The following is a 17,431-nucleotide window of genomic DNA, read 5'->3' on the forward strand; positions in this document are numbered from 1 at the left end:
AAATCTTCCAAAGCATATGGTTACATTATTGCAAAAACTATAGCATATAATTATAGTTTTGATCCAGATACAATGTGAAGTTTCCCTAAGATACATATATGACTAATGTAGTTTCGACTTTGAGTGAAAAACTTTGGTGGCTATCGTGGACGGAAATTATACAATCTTCTAGTCAATGATGAAGTAGTAACCGGATTGTCTTTGATCAGTAGTGGGATTTTGTAATCAGGATCTGCAAGATTGTCATCATCATCAGTTAAATCTGTATCAACCCAAGATGTCCAATCTACCTCGCTCTCTGTATCTTCATCGTACGAGAGCTCTTTCTTGCTTTGCATGTCATTCACTTTATCAACTAATCTTAGCAAGATTTGATGGTTTAGTACTTCATAGTCCCTGCATTTTTAGACAAGAGAGGATATATGTTCAATTGTTCATCATTTTCTGAGTTTGTTTTGGTTAATCAAAACATTATAGTATATTTTGGTTATACCTGTATGACAAAGCAGCATGTAGAAGCTGAGCTGAAGCAAGAAGAGCAAATAAAGACCTGATAAGGTTTATCATCCATGCTTGGCGTTCTGTATCATTCACGTATCGTAAACTCGCCACTTCTAATGCCAGAGTAACGCACAAACCTGCGTTTGTATAAAGGAAAATGTTTGTTAAACTAATGGAATCTAGTGTTACGAATATTGTGTGAAATAGGGATTTTGGAATATGGTCACTTACCAATGTAAAGCCTTGGCCTTATGATATAAGTTTGTTTTGTGCTTGTAAACATGTAGATGACAAAGATTGACAAGAAGTAGATGACAAAGGCTTTTATCACTCGCGACTCGAGAAGCATCGCATTGTGCAAAGCAAACAGCTTATCCAAAGCTACAAACATGTTTGCTTGTTTAGCCTCAAACGCTACCTGCAAAAACAGATTGTTATATATTGATTTTATGTGACATTTGCTTGTACAGCTTTTGAATATTTGTTAAGATTTGGGAGGACTGACCTGGGCTTCCAACATTGATTTTGAATTTTCAAACAAGTGATCATGAACCTCCTGAAGCTTTTCTTGCCGCTTTGCAAGATCTTCTTGTTGCTCCTGACTAAATTCTTTCAAACGTTGCAATGTATTCCTACAAAGTTGCAGGGAAAACAGAACACAATTAGCTCTTGGAGAAAAGTGTCTTGCCTTTGAATTTAAACTGATAAAATGTGTATTTGAAACTTACCTACTCTCTTGCAGTGCCTCAGACTGAAACCGGGTAAGAAACTGAATACCGTCAAGAGCCACGGTTTGGCCGTCTAAAAGCTTCTGTTGTTTATCCAACGAACTACGAGTCTTTGTTCCGATGTCATCGGTTGTACTCTGCAAATCTATCATTTTGGTTGATAGGTTATTTCCAAGTACACTTATTTCCACCTCAATCTGCTCTGTATCACTCTTCAACTTATCTACTCCTTCTTGGATGTTAGTATACGCATCGAGGAACATGTCCATTCCATCTTTCAACGTTTCTTTCATCTTTACTTGACCGTCCCTGAGAGCTAGCTGTGATTCTGCAATGTTCTTCTGTTCTTGAGAGATTTCTACTGTTTGTTGAGATAATCCACTCACACTAGTTTCTAAGGTGTTTGTCACACTAGCCACGTTTTGAACCCGAACATCTAGTGACCCTAAAGAATCATGAATCATGCTTGAGGTCTGTATTAAAGCATCAGATTTACTCTCCAAGATATCCAATTTATCTTCTGTATACTGAGCTGTATTCTTGAGCTCATTCACAAGCCTCTCTATCTCATTTTTGAACGCATTACTCCTGCCATACCAAAAAGAAGCAAATTGAGAATCCATTTTGGCAAACAAAAGTAATAACAGCTAGAAAAATATTCATGGTAAATTGTTTTTCTTACTGTAATTGTTGGCAGATGGTGTTGGTTTCAAGCAAGAAATCGAGATAGATCTTATGCTCATGATCATCAAGCTTCTTGAGGCAACTCATCATTACTGATTCATCTTTACAGGTTGGAAACGCCGGTCTTCCCGAGTCTTTGATGAAGCAATCGCTCAAATACCAAGCAAATCTCTTTCTCTTTTCTTCTGTAGCAATCGTTTCTTTGCAGCCAGCCAAGAGGTAACTATAAGCATTTTGCCAGCAACTGGTTAGACCAACAAGCTTGTTTTCAAGGACTTGAACCGCCTTCTGATCACTGAAAACTTCCATGGAGAAGTCGGGGTTGGATTTGCGAGACCGAGAAAAAGAAGAAGAGTATGGATCTTCTGCTGAGGAAGAAGAAGAAGAGAACCATCCCCAACTGTGGCATGTTAATGGAGAATCTAAAAGTATGATCAATAGAAGAAACAGAAGACATTTTCTGCTGAAACGATCCATTTAATCGGATTTGAGATCTTCTTCTTCTCGAGGAGCCTTGTGATTGATCACCTACGAACAAACAAAAGAGACAGAACATTACATTCTGAGAATGTTGTTGTTTATATAACAGAAAACTTGGAGCGCAAGAAAAGGAAGCCCCTTGAACTTCCAATTAGATAAATGGAAGTTTTTTCTTTTTTTGGTATCATCGTCATAAATAAAGTTCATAAAGTTTATAAAAAAAAAGATTATTGGCAAATCAAGTTGCAGATTTAAAAAGAAGAAAATAAATCTCATTAAAATCTTCAGAAAACAATCTTTCTAAAATAAGGAAGAATCTGTATCCACTTTGTTTTTCGTTTTCTGAGATTAATACATGCATTTGAAGTCGTATCAATAAAGATAAACCAAAAACCATTATTACTAAGAAACAATATCGAAAAATAGTCTGAAAAAATCACAGAAAAAAGTACAATCCAAATTTTATCGTAAAAGAGAACAAGAAAATTACACGACAAGGTTAACTTCAAGATCGATATTGGGAGAAAAACATATAAGAACAAAAAAAAAACTAAAAATAGTTATATGACTTCGAATCAGAGAAGAATCTCTACGTTTTTGTCAGTCAATTTCATAACAGAGAGGCAAAACAAACTAAAGTACCAAAAATAAACACGAAAAACAATTTCAATTCTAAAGAATAATTTTCTCAAAAAAATATTTGCATGAATGAATGATGAATCTAAACAAAACACTTACTTTAACATAAGTTTCAAACCAATAAATTAAAGAATGAGAATACAGTGATACAAAAAAAAAACACAAAGCTTACCAGAAAACAGAAGAATTGGAGATTGTTTTTGAGTCGGTGATTATGAGGAAAGTGAGAAATGCAAATTATAAAGTAACGAACGTGTTTGACAAAAAGATGGAAACGTTTCGGGAACGTTTGGTTTACTTCCCGGTTTAATTTGATTTTGGTTATGTGATTAATTTATTTTCGGTTCGGTTTAATTGTATTTGGTTCATTGGTATAAGAATTTTTTAGTCAAAAGCAAAATGCCAAACAATACACAGAGAGGAATGATGGAATCTTCAGCTTTAATAAATCTGCAGACTCTCAAAATTCCGATTCATCTTATTGAAGAACAATTTTCCGGCGAAACAGCCGATGAAGTCTCGCCTGAATCTTCTGTACCTTTCACCGGCGATTGACTTCACTTCAGAATCGAGAGAGAAGAAATCGATGGAAAACTAAAAATAGAAAGAGTTTCAAATTCTCGCTCTCTCTTCAAAACCGCAAATCAAGGGAACGAGAGACGAGAGAGAGAGATGAGTAAACGGAATCCGAAGATTCTGAAGATTTTTCTGTATATGTTACTTCTCAACTCTCTCTTTCTCATCATCTACTTCGTTTTTCACTCATCGTCGTTTTCACCGGAGCAGTCACAGCCTCCTCATATATACCACGTTTCAGTGAATAACCAATCGGCGATTCAGAAACCGTGGCCGATCTTACCTTCTTACCTCCCATGGACGCCGCCGCAGAGGAATCTACCAACTGGCTCCTGCGAAGGTTACTTCGGGAATGGATTTACAAAGAGAGTTGACTTCCTTAAGCCGAGGATTGGAGGAGGAGGAGAAGGAAGCTGGTTCCGATGTTTTTACAGTGAGACATTACAGAGTTCGATTTGTGAAGGAAGGAATCTGAGAATGGTTCCGGATCGGATTGTTATGTCGAGAGGAGGTGAGAAGTTAGAGGAAGTTATGGGGAGGAAAGAGGAGGAGGAGCTTCCTGCGTTTCGACAAGGTGCGTTTGAGGTAGCGGAAGAGGTTTCTTCACGGTTAGGTTTTAAGAGACACCGTCGTTTTGGTGGAGGAGAAGGAGGTAGTGCGGTTTCTCGGCGGCTGGTGAATGATGAGATGTTGAATGAATATATGCAAGAAGGTGGAATTGATAGACATACAATGAGAGATTTGGTTGCTTCGATTCGTGCTGTTGATACCAATGATTTCGTTTGTGAAGAGGTTTGTGCATTTTACTCATTGATCTGGTGGATTTGAAGATTGTGTTTTGGTGAAAAGATTGCATAATTGGAGACTTTTCATTCAACATATGCAGCAATGAATCACTGATTTTGAGCTTTACATTGTTCATATTAATTAGGTTGTGGTTGTGTGAGATTCTTGGAAGACTATGTAGTTATGTGTGGTGGTTATATCTTGTTGGTTTGATGTTTGGTTTGCTTTTTGTTTGGCTGCAGTGGGTGGAGGAACCGACCTTGCTTGTCACTAGATTCGAGTACGCAAATCTCTTCCATACTGTGACAGATTGGTATAGTGCCTATGTTTCGTCTAGAGTCACCGGTTTGCCTAATCGACCTCACGTTGTTTTCGTTGACGGACACTGCACGGTATGCTCCTCTTCTTGTTCATGGTCATGATCCTTATATGAGCAGGGAAAGTCCAGTTTAGACTTGTAGTTAGTTACTCTTCGTTATAGGATTTGGATTTCTTGCGTGTTTATGGTTTTAGTTTCCCTCCTTTGATGAATAAAATTGAATCTTGTATGAGTTTCATATCCATGTTGTGAATCTTTTTGCAGACGCAGCTAGAAGAAACATGGACAGCTTTGTTTTCCGGAATCAGATACGCAAAGAACTTCACCAAACCGGTTTGTTTCCGCCACGCGATTCTTTCACCATTGGGATACGAAACCGCTCTTTTTAAAGGCTTGTCCGGAGAAATAGACTGCAAGGGAGATTCAGCTCACAATCTGTGGCAAAACCCGGACGATAAAAGGACTGCGAGGATATCAGAGTTTGGTGAAATGATCAGAGCAGCTTTCGGGTTGCCTGTCAATAGACACCGCTCATTAGAAAAGCCGCTATCATCATCATCATCATCAGCCTCAGTTTATAATGTTCTTTTTGTCCGCCGTGAAGATTACTTAGCCCATCCTCGTCATGGCGGTAAAGTCCAGTCTCGGCTCATCAATGAGGAAGAAGTGTTCGACTCGTTGCATCATTGGGTTGCAACTGGGTCCACCGGTCTGACCAAATGCGGGATTAACCTTGTGAATGGCTTGCTTGCACACATGTCAATGAAAGATCAAGTCCGAGCCATTCAAGATGCTTCAGTGATCATAGGAGCTCATGGAGCAGGACTGACTCACATTGTCTCTGCAACACCAAACACAACGATATTTGAGATAATAAGCGTCGAGTTTCAGAGACCTCATTTCGAGCTTATAGCTAAGTGGAAAGGATTGGAGTATCACGCGATGCATCTGGCGAACTCACGAGCGGAACCAACGGCTGTGATTGAGAAGTTAACGGAGATCATGAAGAGCCTTGGCTGCTAAAGACAAAAGAAAAAACAAGAATTTAGGATAGTGAGTGAGTTCTAATCTCCGGTGACCGGTGAGTTTGTCATATTTTGATACCTTGTATTTTTGTATCATTTTTTCGATTTGGTTAATGATGTAAATTTGGCTTTTATTTTTTGTACTAAACATGATTTCTAATGGTTATCTTATCTATTATTATTTTACAATTCCTTTTTAAAAGGAAAATGCCAAAATGGTATTTGCATAGTGGATGAACAAAGGTGATAATGTATATGTCAAAACAGAGACTTTCCCTGACGTGTTTCTTCTAGTAAATAAAATAGTAGCTGTCGAAAGAAAAAATCAATAAAGAGGACAATAAAAATAATGGAGATGCGGGGTATCGATCCCCGTACCTCTCGCATGCTAAGCGAGCGCTCTACCATCTGAGCTACATCCCCATATGTGTACTGATTCAATTTAGTTTTATATAAATCAGATTTATAAAAAACAAATTCAACGAAACATTTATTGCCAAGAAAAAGAGCGACGTAAAATTTAATTTGAGACAAATTGGAAATTTCATTTTCTACTCATATTTCATTAATCTAAATATCTAATATGTATAATTCAAACCGATTTACCTTAGTAAAGATATAATAATTGAAAATTCTTTAACTTAAAGTAGGATCAACGACTCACACGATCGCAGTATATCATTGAAAACTCGAGATGTGATTAAACTTTATTAATGATGAAAATTATAATTTTTTAAAAAAATGGTATAAGCTACAAAAATCACTTCAACCAAATCAATACCAATTGTAATACTACAACGCGGCTGTATAAAAAAAAAAAAAACGTCGGAATCTTCAAACTGACGTCGTTTGAAACCAAATCATCTTCACAAAATCCGACACTGTGGCTCGCCGGTAACGCCGTCTCGCGTCGGTAACTGCGGCGGCGAAGAATACCACATTTCCGGTACGTAATAAGGATAATAATAATACGGATACGTCGCAGGAGGTTGTTGTTGTTCAGTATACGGAAATTGTTGGTAGTTCATATACTGAGACATCGGAGACATTGGCGCCGACACCTGTTGATACATCGGCGAATATTGTTGCCACGGTGGCAGAAAGTTTTGAGGAGGAGGAGGAGTAACGTGACCATAATCCATGTGGATTAATTGAGCATGTTTCTTAGCTTTACGAATCCTCAGAATAATCTCAGGGCTGATCTTGCCTGAGAGATAAGCTAATCCTTTCGTCGCATCGATTGTGTATGTTACATCTGTTCAAAATCATTACAAAACATAACAACATTGTTCTAATGCGCAAGATTTAAATAAAAATGAGAAAAAAAAAAATACCATGAATGCCTTTAAAAATCTTATGCATAGATTTGTCCCATCCACTAGTCTGAGTATCAAGCCTTAGAATGCAAGTCTGCAAGAAAAAAAGGAACCAAGTCATGATGATTTGTTGAGGATGTGTAATGTCATCATGGATACAATAATGATGATGAGAGATAAAGAAGAGAAACCATTTGAGAAGAAGAAGAAGAATGATCCAACATGGCTTTGTGCTGATGAGAAAGAGAAAAACTTAACTGTTTCCAAGTATTTTGGTTAGAACCAAAGAGCTGTTTATATAGAGACTATAGAAGATATTTTCTTTCTACGTACGATACAATTTGTTTTTGTTAATTAAGGTATTTAGATTAATGGTATTAAATCCTAGTACTTATTGTTATAATCTGGACATTGTATTATACAATACCTATACCATTTATGTACTGCAAATTGATTTGTTACTGCATCTGCCTTCACACGTATCTCCACTGCTTGTGGTAAATGAAATTTGTGTAACACCAAATCTTTCAAAAGAATTAAAAATTTCTAAAGGATATAGTGCTTAAAATGACAATGATCAATTACTATTTAGAGACGACCATATAAAGATTTCGAAATTTCAATTTGACATTTCCATAATTAGTTCTGGACTTAATTAGTCCTAGAAACTATATTATGAAAACAAATAAAGGTAAAACACCTTTTTCTCATTGGCTCATGCATCAAAAACCATTTTTCAATCTGTTTTCAAAATCTACAAAAAGGCAAAAGAATAAAGTAGGAAAAAAATCAACGAGCATGAGGAAATTTGAGCTTCTTGGGTTTCGTTAAGGAGTTGCAGAAAGAAGAGAAAGCTCCTTTGATTTCATCATGGATTGGGATAGCCAACGAGAGCAGCGGTAAATCATGTTGGGGACTTCTGGTTTGTTGTCTAAACGAGACAGAGTGAGCCAAAGCCGTTTGTCTTTTGTTGAGTCCTTCAAGGATGAAGGAGAAGGCACCAAAAGTGAGACAACTCTGTAGCATTGCTTGCGGTGCACCTGCAAACACATGATCATGGAGACTTGTTAGCTTAGCCAGAGTAGATGTGACTATGTTCATCATCAAATTCCTATAGACAGCTCTATCAAACGTAAATAGCTCACATAGTTCATCATATACTTGCAAATGCGGAGATATGAATTCAGTTCTTACCGGGGAAACTAAGAGCAAGGCCAGTACAACACCCAGCAACTCCAACATTAATGGCTGCAGAATGGAGGAAATTTGAACATATAAGCAAAGTCATGCTACGAGTTGAATATTACATCGTACGAGTCAGAAGGGATAAAAGAGCCGCACCGTCATCTTTGCCTCGTATTTGTTTTAGAAGGCAAACAACTAAACTGTGTACTCCAGATAAAACCGCAAAAGTCTAACAAAGAAACCACAATTCATTCAGTTGCCTCTCAAGCATACATGAAATAATAACCTTATGCAGTTTCAATGAACATAATACTCAATTAATTCATAAAGACTTAAGATTTAGGCACCTTTGCAGACTGACCCGCATCCACAAATGATCCTTTAAACCCTTTCTTCTTAAACAATCCAGAGCCTGAACACCAACTTATTTCCGTGAGATTTATTGTTCAATCACAGTTTCATAAAAAAAACAACGACACACAAAGTAATTCTCTATTAGTCAACACTAAATAGCTAAAGCTAAATTGACTGCAAAACAAAACCAATCTGTTCTATAAAAGCTACACCAATGAAGTCTACACAGGCCATTGTTGTTCCTTAAGACTCAATGTTTGATCAATCCTTAACCCAAGTAATCTAGTTTTTCCTCTAGTCAACGTTAACATTAGCCTAAACACAAACTTCAGAGTTTAATAGAAACTTCAAAGCTAAGTTTCATCAACGATTAGTCAACCTCGAATTCAATTACTTTGTAATCAAATAAACGAAGAGGAATTAAAAAAAAAAAACCTCACCATAGCCAAATACAGAGCCCATGAATGCGCCACTAGCAGCATCTCCGGCGAAACGTACAAGACAAACGGCGGGAGCAGGGATTACCAATGCTTTAGAAGAAGAGTCATGATCAGTCATATCATTAGCGTCACGGTTAGGTTTTGAATCGGAATCGAGACTCGTATCGACGTTAATAGCGTTTGAAGAATTCTCGGCCGCCATAGCTTAAGACCTCTTTGAAGCTTGAAGACACACTTTCGTTTTCTACCTAATCTTCAAAAATTAGAAACAGAGTTTGCTTTTTTACCTGTAGCCAAACACTATATTCATTATGGGCCTCAATTCGGCCTCACTTGGGCCTATATGTTATGAAGAAATTGCAGAAACTTATATATATAGATTTTTTAATAAAATGTAAGAACAGGCCTGCCCAAGATGGGCAAGAAATTGCAGAAATTGCCCAAGAAGTTTTTTTGTTCTTGAAATGAAATGATAAATTTGTAACATGAATCAGTAGTGATGGTCATGGTCTTGATATATGGCTCCAAACTCAGATCTCCATGCTTGATCGTCTGTATAGTTGTCATAGCTCACAACACCGGTTCTGTGTTCTGATGATGATACATGCTCTTCTTCCTCTTCTTGCTCATTCTCCTTGAACCATGCCTCTAATGCAGACCCTGGTAATTTGCTTTCTGCTAGATATTGCTTCATTGTGCTCATTTCTGTTTTGTGCTTACTCTTTAACTTCTCCATTTGCTGTTTCAACTTGTCATTCTCTTCTTCCATTATGCCGAAACGTTCCTGCAATTATGGTTTTAGGAATCAGCATGTAGAATCTATAATGCAGAATCTAAGTGTCCAAAGGTTTTTTTTTAGTTGGTGAAAGTAAAAGTTACCTCAGAGGATTGAACTGCTTGCTCAGCTTCACGGAGTCTGACAAGTAATTCTCCAGCAGCTTGAACAGCTTCAACAGTATCTCGCAGCTGAATTTTAAGGCCCTTGTTCTCCTTTTTCAAGAATTCTCTTTCTTTCTCCTTCTCAGCTCTAATAGCAGTAAGTTCAGCTGAGAAAGCTTTTGCAAAACGCTTCCCGTGGCGACCTTTCAAAGCAGCTTTAGCCGCTGCTTTCTTCACATCAACTATTCCTGCCATAGTCACGCTATGCCTCTCATCTAATTCATCGTACTTCTCCTGCAGTTCTGTGTACTGCTCGATGAATCTACTGTGACCAAGCATAGCTCTACTTAGAGCATCATTTAACTCCTCTGTAGCCATTTTCTCCTTCTTGAGCTCTATCTCTAGATCCTCTGCGTGTCTACGATGGCTATCAATATCCATCCTTAGATCATCTGTTAAAGATATCCATTCACTCTCCATTTCTGTCCACCTCTCACGTTCTTCTTCTAGCGCCTCGCTGTTGTTCTCAGTGTTCTTGGTAAAATCAATGCTCTTCCTCATTTGGAAAGACCGTAACAGCAACGAAGATCTAACATTATCCGTTGATTTTGTAGGCTGAAGCTTGCTTTTGAGCTCTGCAATCTCCTTTAGAAGAGCTTCCTTTTCACTGAGATCAATCCTTACTTTCCCAAACTCTTCACTACGTTGGTTTGTTTCATATGTTTCCTTCACGACCTCTGTCTCATCTTCTCCATCATCAGACTTCATTAGCTGCACAAACAGATAAGCATAGCTAAAGTTGATTATCCATGTCTTGCAAACAATTTACTAATGTGCTTGTTTTCTTTGAAATATAACCTGTTGGGTTACCTTACTTGACTCCTGCAAAGCGTTCTTTTTGTATTCGTCTAACTGAAGAATTATAAAAACAAAGTGTCAGCAAACTCAAGTTCAACATATAACACTCACTAGTCTCACCATAAGTTATTTACCTGATAAGTAAGCTGCTCAATTTTGGTAGCCTGCTCGACACACATGTTCTTGAGATGCTTCTCGTCCACGCAAGCTTCTTCTATTGCCTTATATCCTCCCTGATGATAAAAGATACAATAGTCAAAACGAATAGCCTTCTACTAAAGAAACTGAAAATGAACAAAAGGAAATGCATCTCAGGGTTTCTAGACATACTTGAGCTTCTTGGTCAAGTTTCTGTCTGCAAGAAAGACAGAGGAGAATCGATGATCCACCTTCTTTTGGTCTATCTTTCTGTAACAATTTAACCGAAGCACTAAGATTATCATCGGCTTCATCGCAAGGCTTCAGAGAGAGATGCCCAAACGAGAAGGAAACAGAAGATCTGTTTGACAGTGAGCTCCGTTGGTGACAGTCTATAATATTTAGTCCTCTCTGGAGACTTGCAGCTAGAGAATCTGTAGGACTTAAAGGCTTTCTGTTTCCAGTGGAGGAGCTCTCGGTTACATTCCTAGGACTTGCCTGAAACTTTGTCGACGCAGCCACGCTCTTCCTAAAATTCCTAATCTTTGGAGATTCTGACAAAGGAGGCTCTTCAAGAATACGTGATTGATGTGGTAAACTGATAGAAATCCCATTTCCCACTGCGCTTGGACCAGAATCAGCCAAGGCACAATCTTTGTGATCCTTGTGTTTATCAACAGAGCAAATCTCGTCTCCACTCATTGAATCTGCTTCACAGCCTGAAGCACTTGCAAAGGAGGATTGAATAGAATCCCTCAAATCATCAGAATCACAGTTAGTGTGAAACTTGTTAATGTGTTTACTCAGTTCCACTACATCATCATCATACTCCTCCTCATACATTGTTTCCTTTTCTGAACCTTGTCTGTTTTCACACGACATGACTAAAGACTTGTTGATGCTGTTTCTCAATTGACTCAAACTCTCCCTCACAAAGTAACCATTCTTGCTTCCATCAGGTTTGTACCCATCAGACTTGGTTCTTATTAGTTCCTCCTATAAACCATAAACCCAACATTACACACAAACACAAATACGCAACCAATAAGTGACAAAAAATTCAAACCTTTAGGTCACGAATCTGGTGACCCAATGAATCATCTTCCTCTGTAATCTCATTAGCCATTGAGTTAGCTCTTGTGACGAGTACACTCTTCGCTTCAAACTGTTGTAATTCAATTTAAAACTCAGAGACGGAAACAATAACTTCAAATCCAAAGGAACTAAAGACAACAAATTATGTAAAATCAAAATGTATCAAAACCCTAATTATAGAAAGATCTTAAGTTATATGAATCCACCTGAGTAGATTCTTTAGGGAGAATCTGTTGAGTCGCAGATGGAAACACTTTCTGAGGCGACTTTTTCTTCAAGTGAAGATCGTCGTCGTTGTTGAGATGATGATTTGTTTGTATGTTTGGGTCACAAGGAGGAGAGTTCTCGTCGTTGGATCTGAAACTCTTTTTAGTATCTGCATTTTGAATCGATTTCTGCTTAGCGTAGATGGATCTGGGAAGCAGATTTCGAATAGAAGAAGTCGAAATGTTTCCTAAGAACCGACTCTCTCCGATCTTCGCTGGTGACTTCATCGTTTTCATAACAGAGATTGAGGAAAGAAGAGATTTTTAGATCTAGAGATAAGAGACGAGATAGAGAGAGAGAGGATTTGAACGTTATGTGTTGTGAGAGAGAGACAGAGGAAGACGATAAAGATAGCGTTTTTGTATTTTGAATGTTTGAGTCGATTCGACCGTTGGAGTAAATGTGGGACGCACTCGGAAATGGGCTTCACGTGTTGGGCTTTTTTAAATGGGTGTTTTATTTCCGTAACGTAAATGGGCTTAATTCTCACCGTAATTTATTTCTCTTTATAAACATGTCATATAATTGATTTCATTAACATAGAAAAATTAGGCGTTCGGATATTCGGGTCAGATTCGGGTTGGGTATTTTGGGTTCGGGTTTTTCGGATTTAGAAATTTAAGACCCATTCGGGTAATTTAAGATTTTGGTTCGGGTTTGGTTCGGGTTCGGGTTTATTTATATATTGAAATATCAAAATTTTGTATGTAAATCTATTAAATTACTTGAAAATTTCAAAAATTTCCAAAACAACACGAGTAATTTTGCTTGAATATATTTAAAAATACACAAAAATAACTAAATATCCAAAAAAATCCTAATATTTTCTATATATAAGTATAAATATAACTAATATATATTTATATTTAAGATATGTTTGGGTACTTATTCGGGTTCGGGTTCGGGTCCGGGTTTTTCAGGTTTTAAAGTTTAGACCCGTTTGGATATTTTAAAAGTTCGAGTTCAGGTTCGGTTCGAGTTTTTCGGATCGGGTTTAGATCGGTTCTTCGGATTTGGATATTATGCCCAGGCTTAAGAAAAATAGCAGCACTGTCTATATATGTTGACGGTGTACAAAATCATTTCAGTTTTATTTCAGTAATAAAGAGTTCTATGATTACAAGTAATTTTAGTTGAATTTGTGGTGATAGATGAGAATTTTGTGGGGAGAATAATTAAACAATAATTTGGGATTGGGAGAAAAGTTGATTTGTACGTTAAATAAATGGAATATAAGATTTTAAGCAACTAAAAGGAAAGAGGTAGGCATCCAGATGATAGTGACATTTTTTTTTTCTTTTGTTATAATTGTCAGCAATTATAGTTTGAAATTTTTGGCATTAGAAACATATATAACCAATAATTGTCAAGAGAATAAAAGAAAACAAAACAATGATATTTTATTTACACATGAATAATGACAATACTATATAAAAAAATTCAAATTCAGCACTTTTTGGATCTTTTTATTATTTTAGCTTTCTTGTGGGTTCTACACATCTTCAATATTTTTCTAACTTTTAAATATCATATCTAACTTTAATTTGTGTACTCATGCATTCACATCCACTCATTTTCTTAAGAAAATAATATTTTATAACTTTACATGGTTGAAGAAAGATACAGTTACAGTTCAATTTCACATATTTATTTCATAAATCCCATACTATATTACATTTACTTAAGTATATTTGCATTTCATTTTAACTAAAGTTCATATATTTTTTGTAACATACCTTTTTATTCATCTGAAATCGCTCCTTACTTGTGTAACTAAAGTTCATCTTCAATATTATTATGATATTTTCATTACCATCTACAATATTAACCCATTTATATTTACAGAAAAAGAGGCAAAAATATAATTAAAGTTAAAGATCATGTGATAATCACTTGATATGCTTTGCCAAAAACTGACGTGTAGGCCCCAAAGCCCATTAGCTCCGAATAATTAAAAAAACGCTCTCTTCTATCTTTTCATCTTCTTCCTTTTTACCTCAATAACTTTGCAAATTTACAAAAAGAACCAGAAAGACTCCATTAACGCTTTTGCCAGCCAACAACAACAAAAAAAAAGAAGCTCACAGCTTTTCCATCTTCCAAACATCTCTGTAAGTGATTTCATCCGCGTGAAGTATTATTATTGTAAAGATTTCTTTTAATAAGAGATAAAGCTTTATAGCTTTCAATCTAAACTTTTCACAGCCGAAACAGTTGAAAATTTGAAGTCTATGTCCCACCTTCTTAGTGGTCCGCCATTGAAGTGACTGTGCTAAACCCTAATCTTATCTCTCTTTCTTTCCGCCGACCCTTCAAAAAATTCCAATCTTTTTTTGTCAACTTACTAACAGTTTGCATTTAAAACTCTCTTTGAAAATTGTCTTGTTTGTTTCTAACTTTTTCTTATGTAACCCACCCACATGCTTGTTCTTCTTTCTATCATCTTCTTACACGACTACGACTTGTCTTTCTTTACCCTTTTTTTTTTTGTTTTGTTTAAAGTTTCTCTCTTTGTGGGTTCTTGTTGTTAGAGAAATCAGCTGCCTCAGATCAGAGCTTGGTTTTGGATTTAGGCAAGTTTTCTTAAGTAATCAGCTTTACCATTTCTGTTGTCTGTGTTGATTGATTGTAAGCTGTGGCAGGATTTTTGAGTTTCTTTGATGATTGGATCGAGCAAGAAACTTTGAAACTTTCAGTTAATTGATGCCTTGGTTAGAGTTTGAATTTGTATGAAACCGCTCATAAATTGTTTGACTTGGTTAGAGTTTGAATTTAAAGACTTGGTAATACCTAAACTTGACTCTAGTTCAAAATTTCTTTATTGTTGAATGTGTTATCATCTATGTTGAGATTAGCCTTGAATTGTTGTCTAAACTTGATCTGTGGATTTTGGCTGTGTTGATTGTTGATGCATCCATCTTGAATTACAAGTGACTATATTGTGAGTTGGGATCTAAGGGAGCAGAGTTCGTTTCCTTGTTCTTGAGATTCTCTCTATTAGCTCTGCTCTGCGTAGTTTAGGCCTATAACGTTCTCAATTCTGATTTTGACATGAAACTGTCCTTTTGGTTGGTGTATCTCCCTTACATATAGTTTTCAAAATCTGTTAATCAACATTGTTTGAGTTTTAATTATGATCTAAATTTTTGTTTTCTTTCCCAAATTTTTATTTTAAAACTTGATCTTTCGGTTTATATTACATTCTGATATATTATCACAAGATCCCGTTCTTTCCGGGTTCAGTCTTAATATCTGCTAGGCTGTTAGACGCATTATAGAATAGCCCGTTTGCTTGCTAAAGATACCATGGCATGGTGAATATTAACAAATTGCTCAGCTTGGTGTTGTACTTATCATGGACACATAGTTCACTTTTTTTTTAGTCATGTCTCTTCTGGATGTGCAAGTTTCCAACAATAGACTCTATCTACATGTGCTGATACTAATAGGCCTTCATCTTTTGCAGGATTGTTTGTTAGGTTTTACAATGGACTCCCCACAATCTGTTGTTTCACCATTCAAGATTGGTGAGTCAGAGAATGAGAACTCAAATTCTGTGCAGAGTTCTGGAAACCAATCGAATGGCATAAATTCCAATGGGAAAGATTCTAAAAGTTGTGGCCGGCAAGACCTTGTTGGTGCTCTTGAGGTTTATGTCCATCAGGCAAGGGATATCCATAACATTTGTATATATCACAAGCAAGACGTTTATGCCAAGCTTTGCCTTACAAGTGATCCTGATAAGTCTGTCTCGACCAAAATCATCAATGGCGGTGGGAGGAATCCGGTTTTTGATGACAATGTTAAGCTTGATGTCAGGGTTCTGGACACTTCCCTCAAATGTGAGATTTACATGATGAGCAGGGTGAAGAATTATCTTGAGGACCAGCTGCTTGGTTTTACTCTGGTTCCTATGTCGGAACTGCTCTTCAAGAATGGGAAACTCGAGAAAGAGTTCTCTCTTTCTTCCACTGATCTCTACCATTCGCCAGCTGGTTTTGTTCAATTGTCACTCTCCTATTATGGATCCTACCCTGACGTGATGGCTATTCCCTCTATGCCTTCGTCTGTTTCTATTGATGAAACTACCAAGGATCCAGAAGGGTCTGAATCAGTTCCGGGTGAGTTGGATAAGATAGAGTTTCCAGATCCTAATGTTGCTAATGAAAATGAGAAGATGGTTTCCGAGTATTTTGGGATCTCTTGTTCCACTATTGACTCAGAAACTTCTGACAGCTTGGTTACTTCCGATGCTGAGAATCATGTGACTAATTCTGTCACTTCTATACTGAAGCAAGATTCACCTGAGAGCAGCAATGCAACAAATGGAGCTGCTTCTCCTCACGCTTCAGCTCACTCCGCCACAGAAACACCAAACCATGAACATCTCTCTGTCGTGAACTCCAAAGCGAGTTCCCAGGAGTCAGAGAGCGAGGCTTCTGGTGAGACATCTGAGGAGAAGACTGTGAAATCCGTCCTCACTGTGAAGGTTGAGCCAGAGTCAAAGGTGGTGCAGCAGGATATAGTCGACATGTACATGAAAAGCATGCAACAGTTTACAGATTCACTGGCTAAGATGAAGCTTCCTCTGGACATTGACAGCCCAACAAAATCAGAAAATTCAAGCTCTGATTCTCAGAAGCTGCCAACACCAAAGAGCAACAACGGATCCCGTGTGTTCTATGGGAGCAGGCCTTTCTTCTGAGCATCTCTTTTACCAAGTTCAGAGAAAGAACGCAGGTCACCCTTAGACTTTTCTAATGAAGAAAGACTAATCCTAATGATGTAATTTTATAATGTACTATTTCATGTTGTATCTCCCATCTGGTCAGCTTGATGCTTTAGTTGATGTGAGTTATTATTACGTATCACTAGCCTTTACTCTATTAGAACTATGTACGCATTATATGAACTTCTGCTGCCTAATCATGTTTGTATTTTCTGAGTTACTGCGTTTTACATCCACAAGAATCTTTAAAGCATAGTGATAAATGCTTAGATTGCTTAATTATTCGTGCAATCATCATATGGTGTGACTTTCACTCTCTGGTCCTACTTTTTCTTTGTGACCATCAAAGAGGAGGTCCATAGGTGGGGAGAGAGAGAGGCAAAGGATCCAATGATTCAGCTTTCTGAAAAAATCTTGAGAACAAATGTTTGG

At 37.1% G+C, this 17,431-nt stretch overlaps 7 protein-coding genes and 1 non-coding gene across 19 annotated transcripts; 3 read left to right on the forward strand and 5 right to left on the reverse strand.

The window, feature by feature from the left end:
- Window positions 1–30: 30 nt before the first annotated feature.
- GEX1 (gamete expressed protein 1) lies at window positions 31–3,256 on the reverse strand. 9 transcript variants are annotated; one of them, NM_001345127.1, is made up of 7 exons: window positions 3,205–3,234; window positions 1,912–2,441; window positions 1,230–1,817; window positions 1,007–1,133; window positions 733–919; window positions 494–638; window positions 31–396 (listed from the first exon to the last, which is right to left on the reverse strand). In NM_001345127.1, exons 2-7 carry the CDS (start codon window positions 2,388–2,390, stop codon window positions 141–143), a joined length of 1,782 nt encoding a protein of 593 aa, NP_001318802.1. In that variant the 5' UTR covers window positions 2,391–2,441; window positions 3,205–3,234; the 3' UTR covers window positions 31–140. The 9 variants fall into 9 exon arrangements, with proteins under 9 accessions (NP_001318802.1, NP_001330005.1, NP_001330002.1 ...); NM_001345133.1 differs by having other exon boundaries at window positions 31–638; window positions 3,205–3,256; NM_001345134.1 differs by having other exon boundaries at window positions 494–919; window positions 3,205–3,256.
- A 187-nt stretch (window positions 3,257–3,443) lies between these two features.
- Window positions 3,444–5,950, forward strand: XYLT (beta-1,2-xylosyltransferase). The gene is made up of 3 exons (NM_124932.4): window positions 3,444–4,400; window positions 4,637–4,786; window positions 4,978–5,950. The coding sequence occupies exons 1-3, from the start codon at window positions 3,705–3,707 to the stop codon at window positions 5,734–5,736; spliced, it is 1,605 nt and encodes a 534-aa protein (NP_568825.1). The 5' UTR covers window positions 3,444–3,704; the 3' UTR covers window positions 5,737–5,950.
- Window positions 5,951–6,088: 138 nt separating this feature from the next.
- Window positions 6,089–6,161, reverse strand: AT5G55505. The gene has a single exon. It is a non-coding gene; the product is annotated as a tRNA-Ala (tRNA).
- Window positions 6,162–6,417: 256 nt separating this feature from the next.
- On the reverse strand, window positions 6,418–7,031 carry AT5G55507 (hydroxyproline-rich glycoprotein family protein). Its single transcript, NM_148134.2, has one exon. It carries the CDS (start codon window positions 6,878–6,880, stop codon window positions 6,605–6,607), a length of 276 nt encoding a protein of 91 aa, NP_680439.1. The 5' UTR covers window positions 6,881–7,031; the 3' UTR covers window positions 6,418–6,604.
- A 159-nt stretch (window positions 7,032–7,190) lies between these two features.
- Window positions 7,191–7,334, forward strand: AT5G55508 (uncharacterized protein; the record flags this gene model as incomplete). Its single annotated transcript, NM_001125970.1, has 1 exon — window positions 7,191–7,334. The coding sequence occupies one exon, from the start codon at window positions 7,191–7,193 to the stop codon at window positions 7,332–7,334; it is 144 nt and encodes a 47-aa protein (NP_001119442.1).
- A 281-nt stretch (window positions 7,335–7,615) lies between these two features.
- AT5G55510 (Mitochondrial import inner membrane translocase subunit Tim17/Tim22/Tim23 family protein) lies at window positions 7,616–9,334 on the reverse strand. The gene is made up of 5 exons (NM_124933.5): window positions 9,034–9,334; window positions 8,587–8,651; window positions 8,396–8,468; window positions 8,249–8,302; window positions 7,616–8,094 (listed from the first exon to the last, which is right to left on the reverse strand). The coding sequence occupies exons 1-5, from the start codon at window positions 9,233–9,235 to the stop codon at window positions 7,844–7,846; spliced, it is 645 nt and encodes a 214-aa protein (NP_200362.3). The 5' UTR covers window positions 9,236–9,334; the 3' UTR covers window positions 7,616–7,843.
- Window positions 9,335–9,372: 38 nt separating this feature from the next.
- AT5G55520 (kinesin-like protein) lies at window positions 9,373–12,619 on the reverse strand. Of its 2 annotated transcripts, none has more exons than NM_001037002.3 (7): window positions 12,210–12,619; window positions 11,975–12,073; window positions 11,101–11,904; window positions 10,905–11,003; window positions 10,783–10,824; window positions 9,913–10,683; window positions 9,373–9,817 (listed from the first exon to the last, which is right to left on the reverse strand). In NM_001037002.3, the coding sequence occupies exons 1-7, from the start codon at window positions 12,504–12,506 to the stop codon at window positions 9,524–9,526; spliced, it is 2,406 nt and encodes an 801-aa protein (NP_001032079.1). In that variant the 5' UTR covers window positions 12,507–12,619; the 3' UTR covers window positions 9,373–9,523. The 2 variants fall into 2 exon arrangements, with proteins under 2 accessions (NP_001032079.1, NP_200363.2); NM_124934.3 differs by having other exon boundaries at window positions 9,393–9,817; window positions 10,771–10,824; window positions 12,210–12,585.
- Window positions 12,620–14,210: 1,591 nt separating this feature from the next.
- Window positions 14,211–17,383, forward strand: AT5G55530 (Calcium-dependent lipid-binding (CaLB domain) family protein). Of its 3 annotated transcripts, none has more exons than NM_124935.3 (2): window positions 14,211–14,843; window positions 15,737–17,383. In NM_124935.3, the coding sequence occupies exon 2, from the start codon at window positions 15,758–15,760 to the stop codon at window positions 16,973–16,975; it is 1,218 nt and encodes a 405-aa protein (NP_200364.2). In that variant the 5' UTR covers window positions 14,211–14,843; window positions 15,737–15,757; the 3' UTR covers window positions 16,976–17,383. The 3 variants fall into 3 exon arrangements, with proteins under 3 accessions (NP_200364.2, NP_974935.1, NP_974936.1); NM_203206.2 differs by having other exon boundaries at window positions 14,211–14,381; NM_203207.2 differs by having other exon boundaries at window positions 14,422–14,847; window positions 15,737–17,275.
- The last annotated feature ends 48 nt before the right edge of the window (window positions 17,384–17,431 follow it).

The sequence above is a fragment of the Arabidopsis thaliana genome, chromosome 5 (assembly GCF_000001735.4).
Source record: "Arabidopsis thaliana chromosome 5, partial sequence".
In the NCBI taxonomy this organism is placed as follows: domain Eukaryota; kingdom Viridiplantae; phylum Streptophyta; class Magnoliopsida; order Brassicales; family Brassicaceae; genus Arabidopsis; species Arabidopsis thaliana.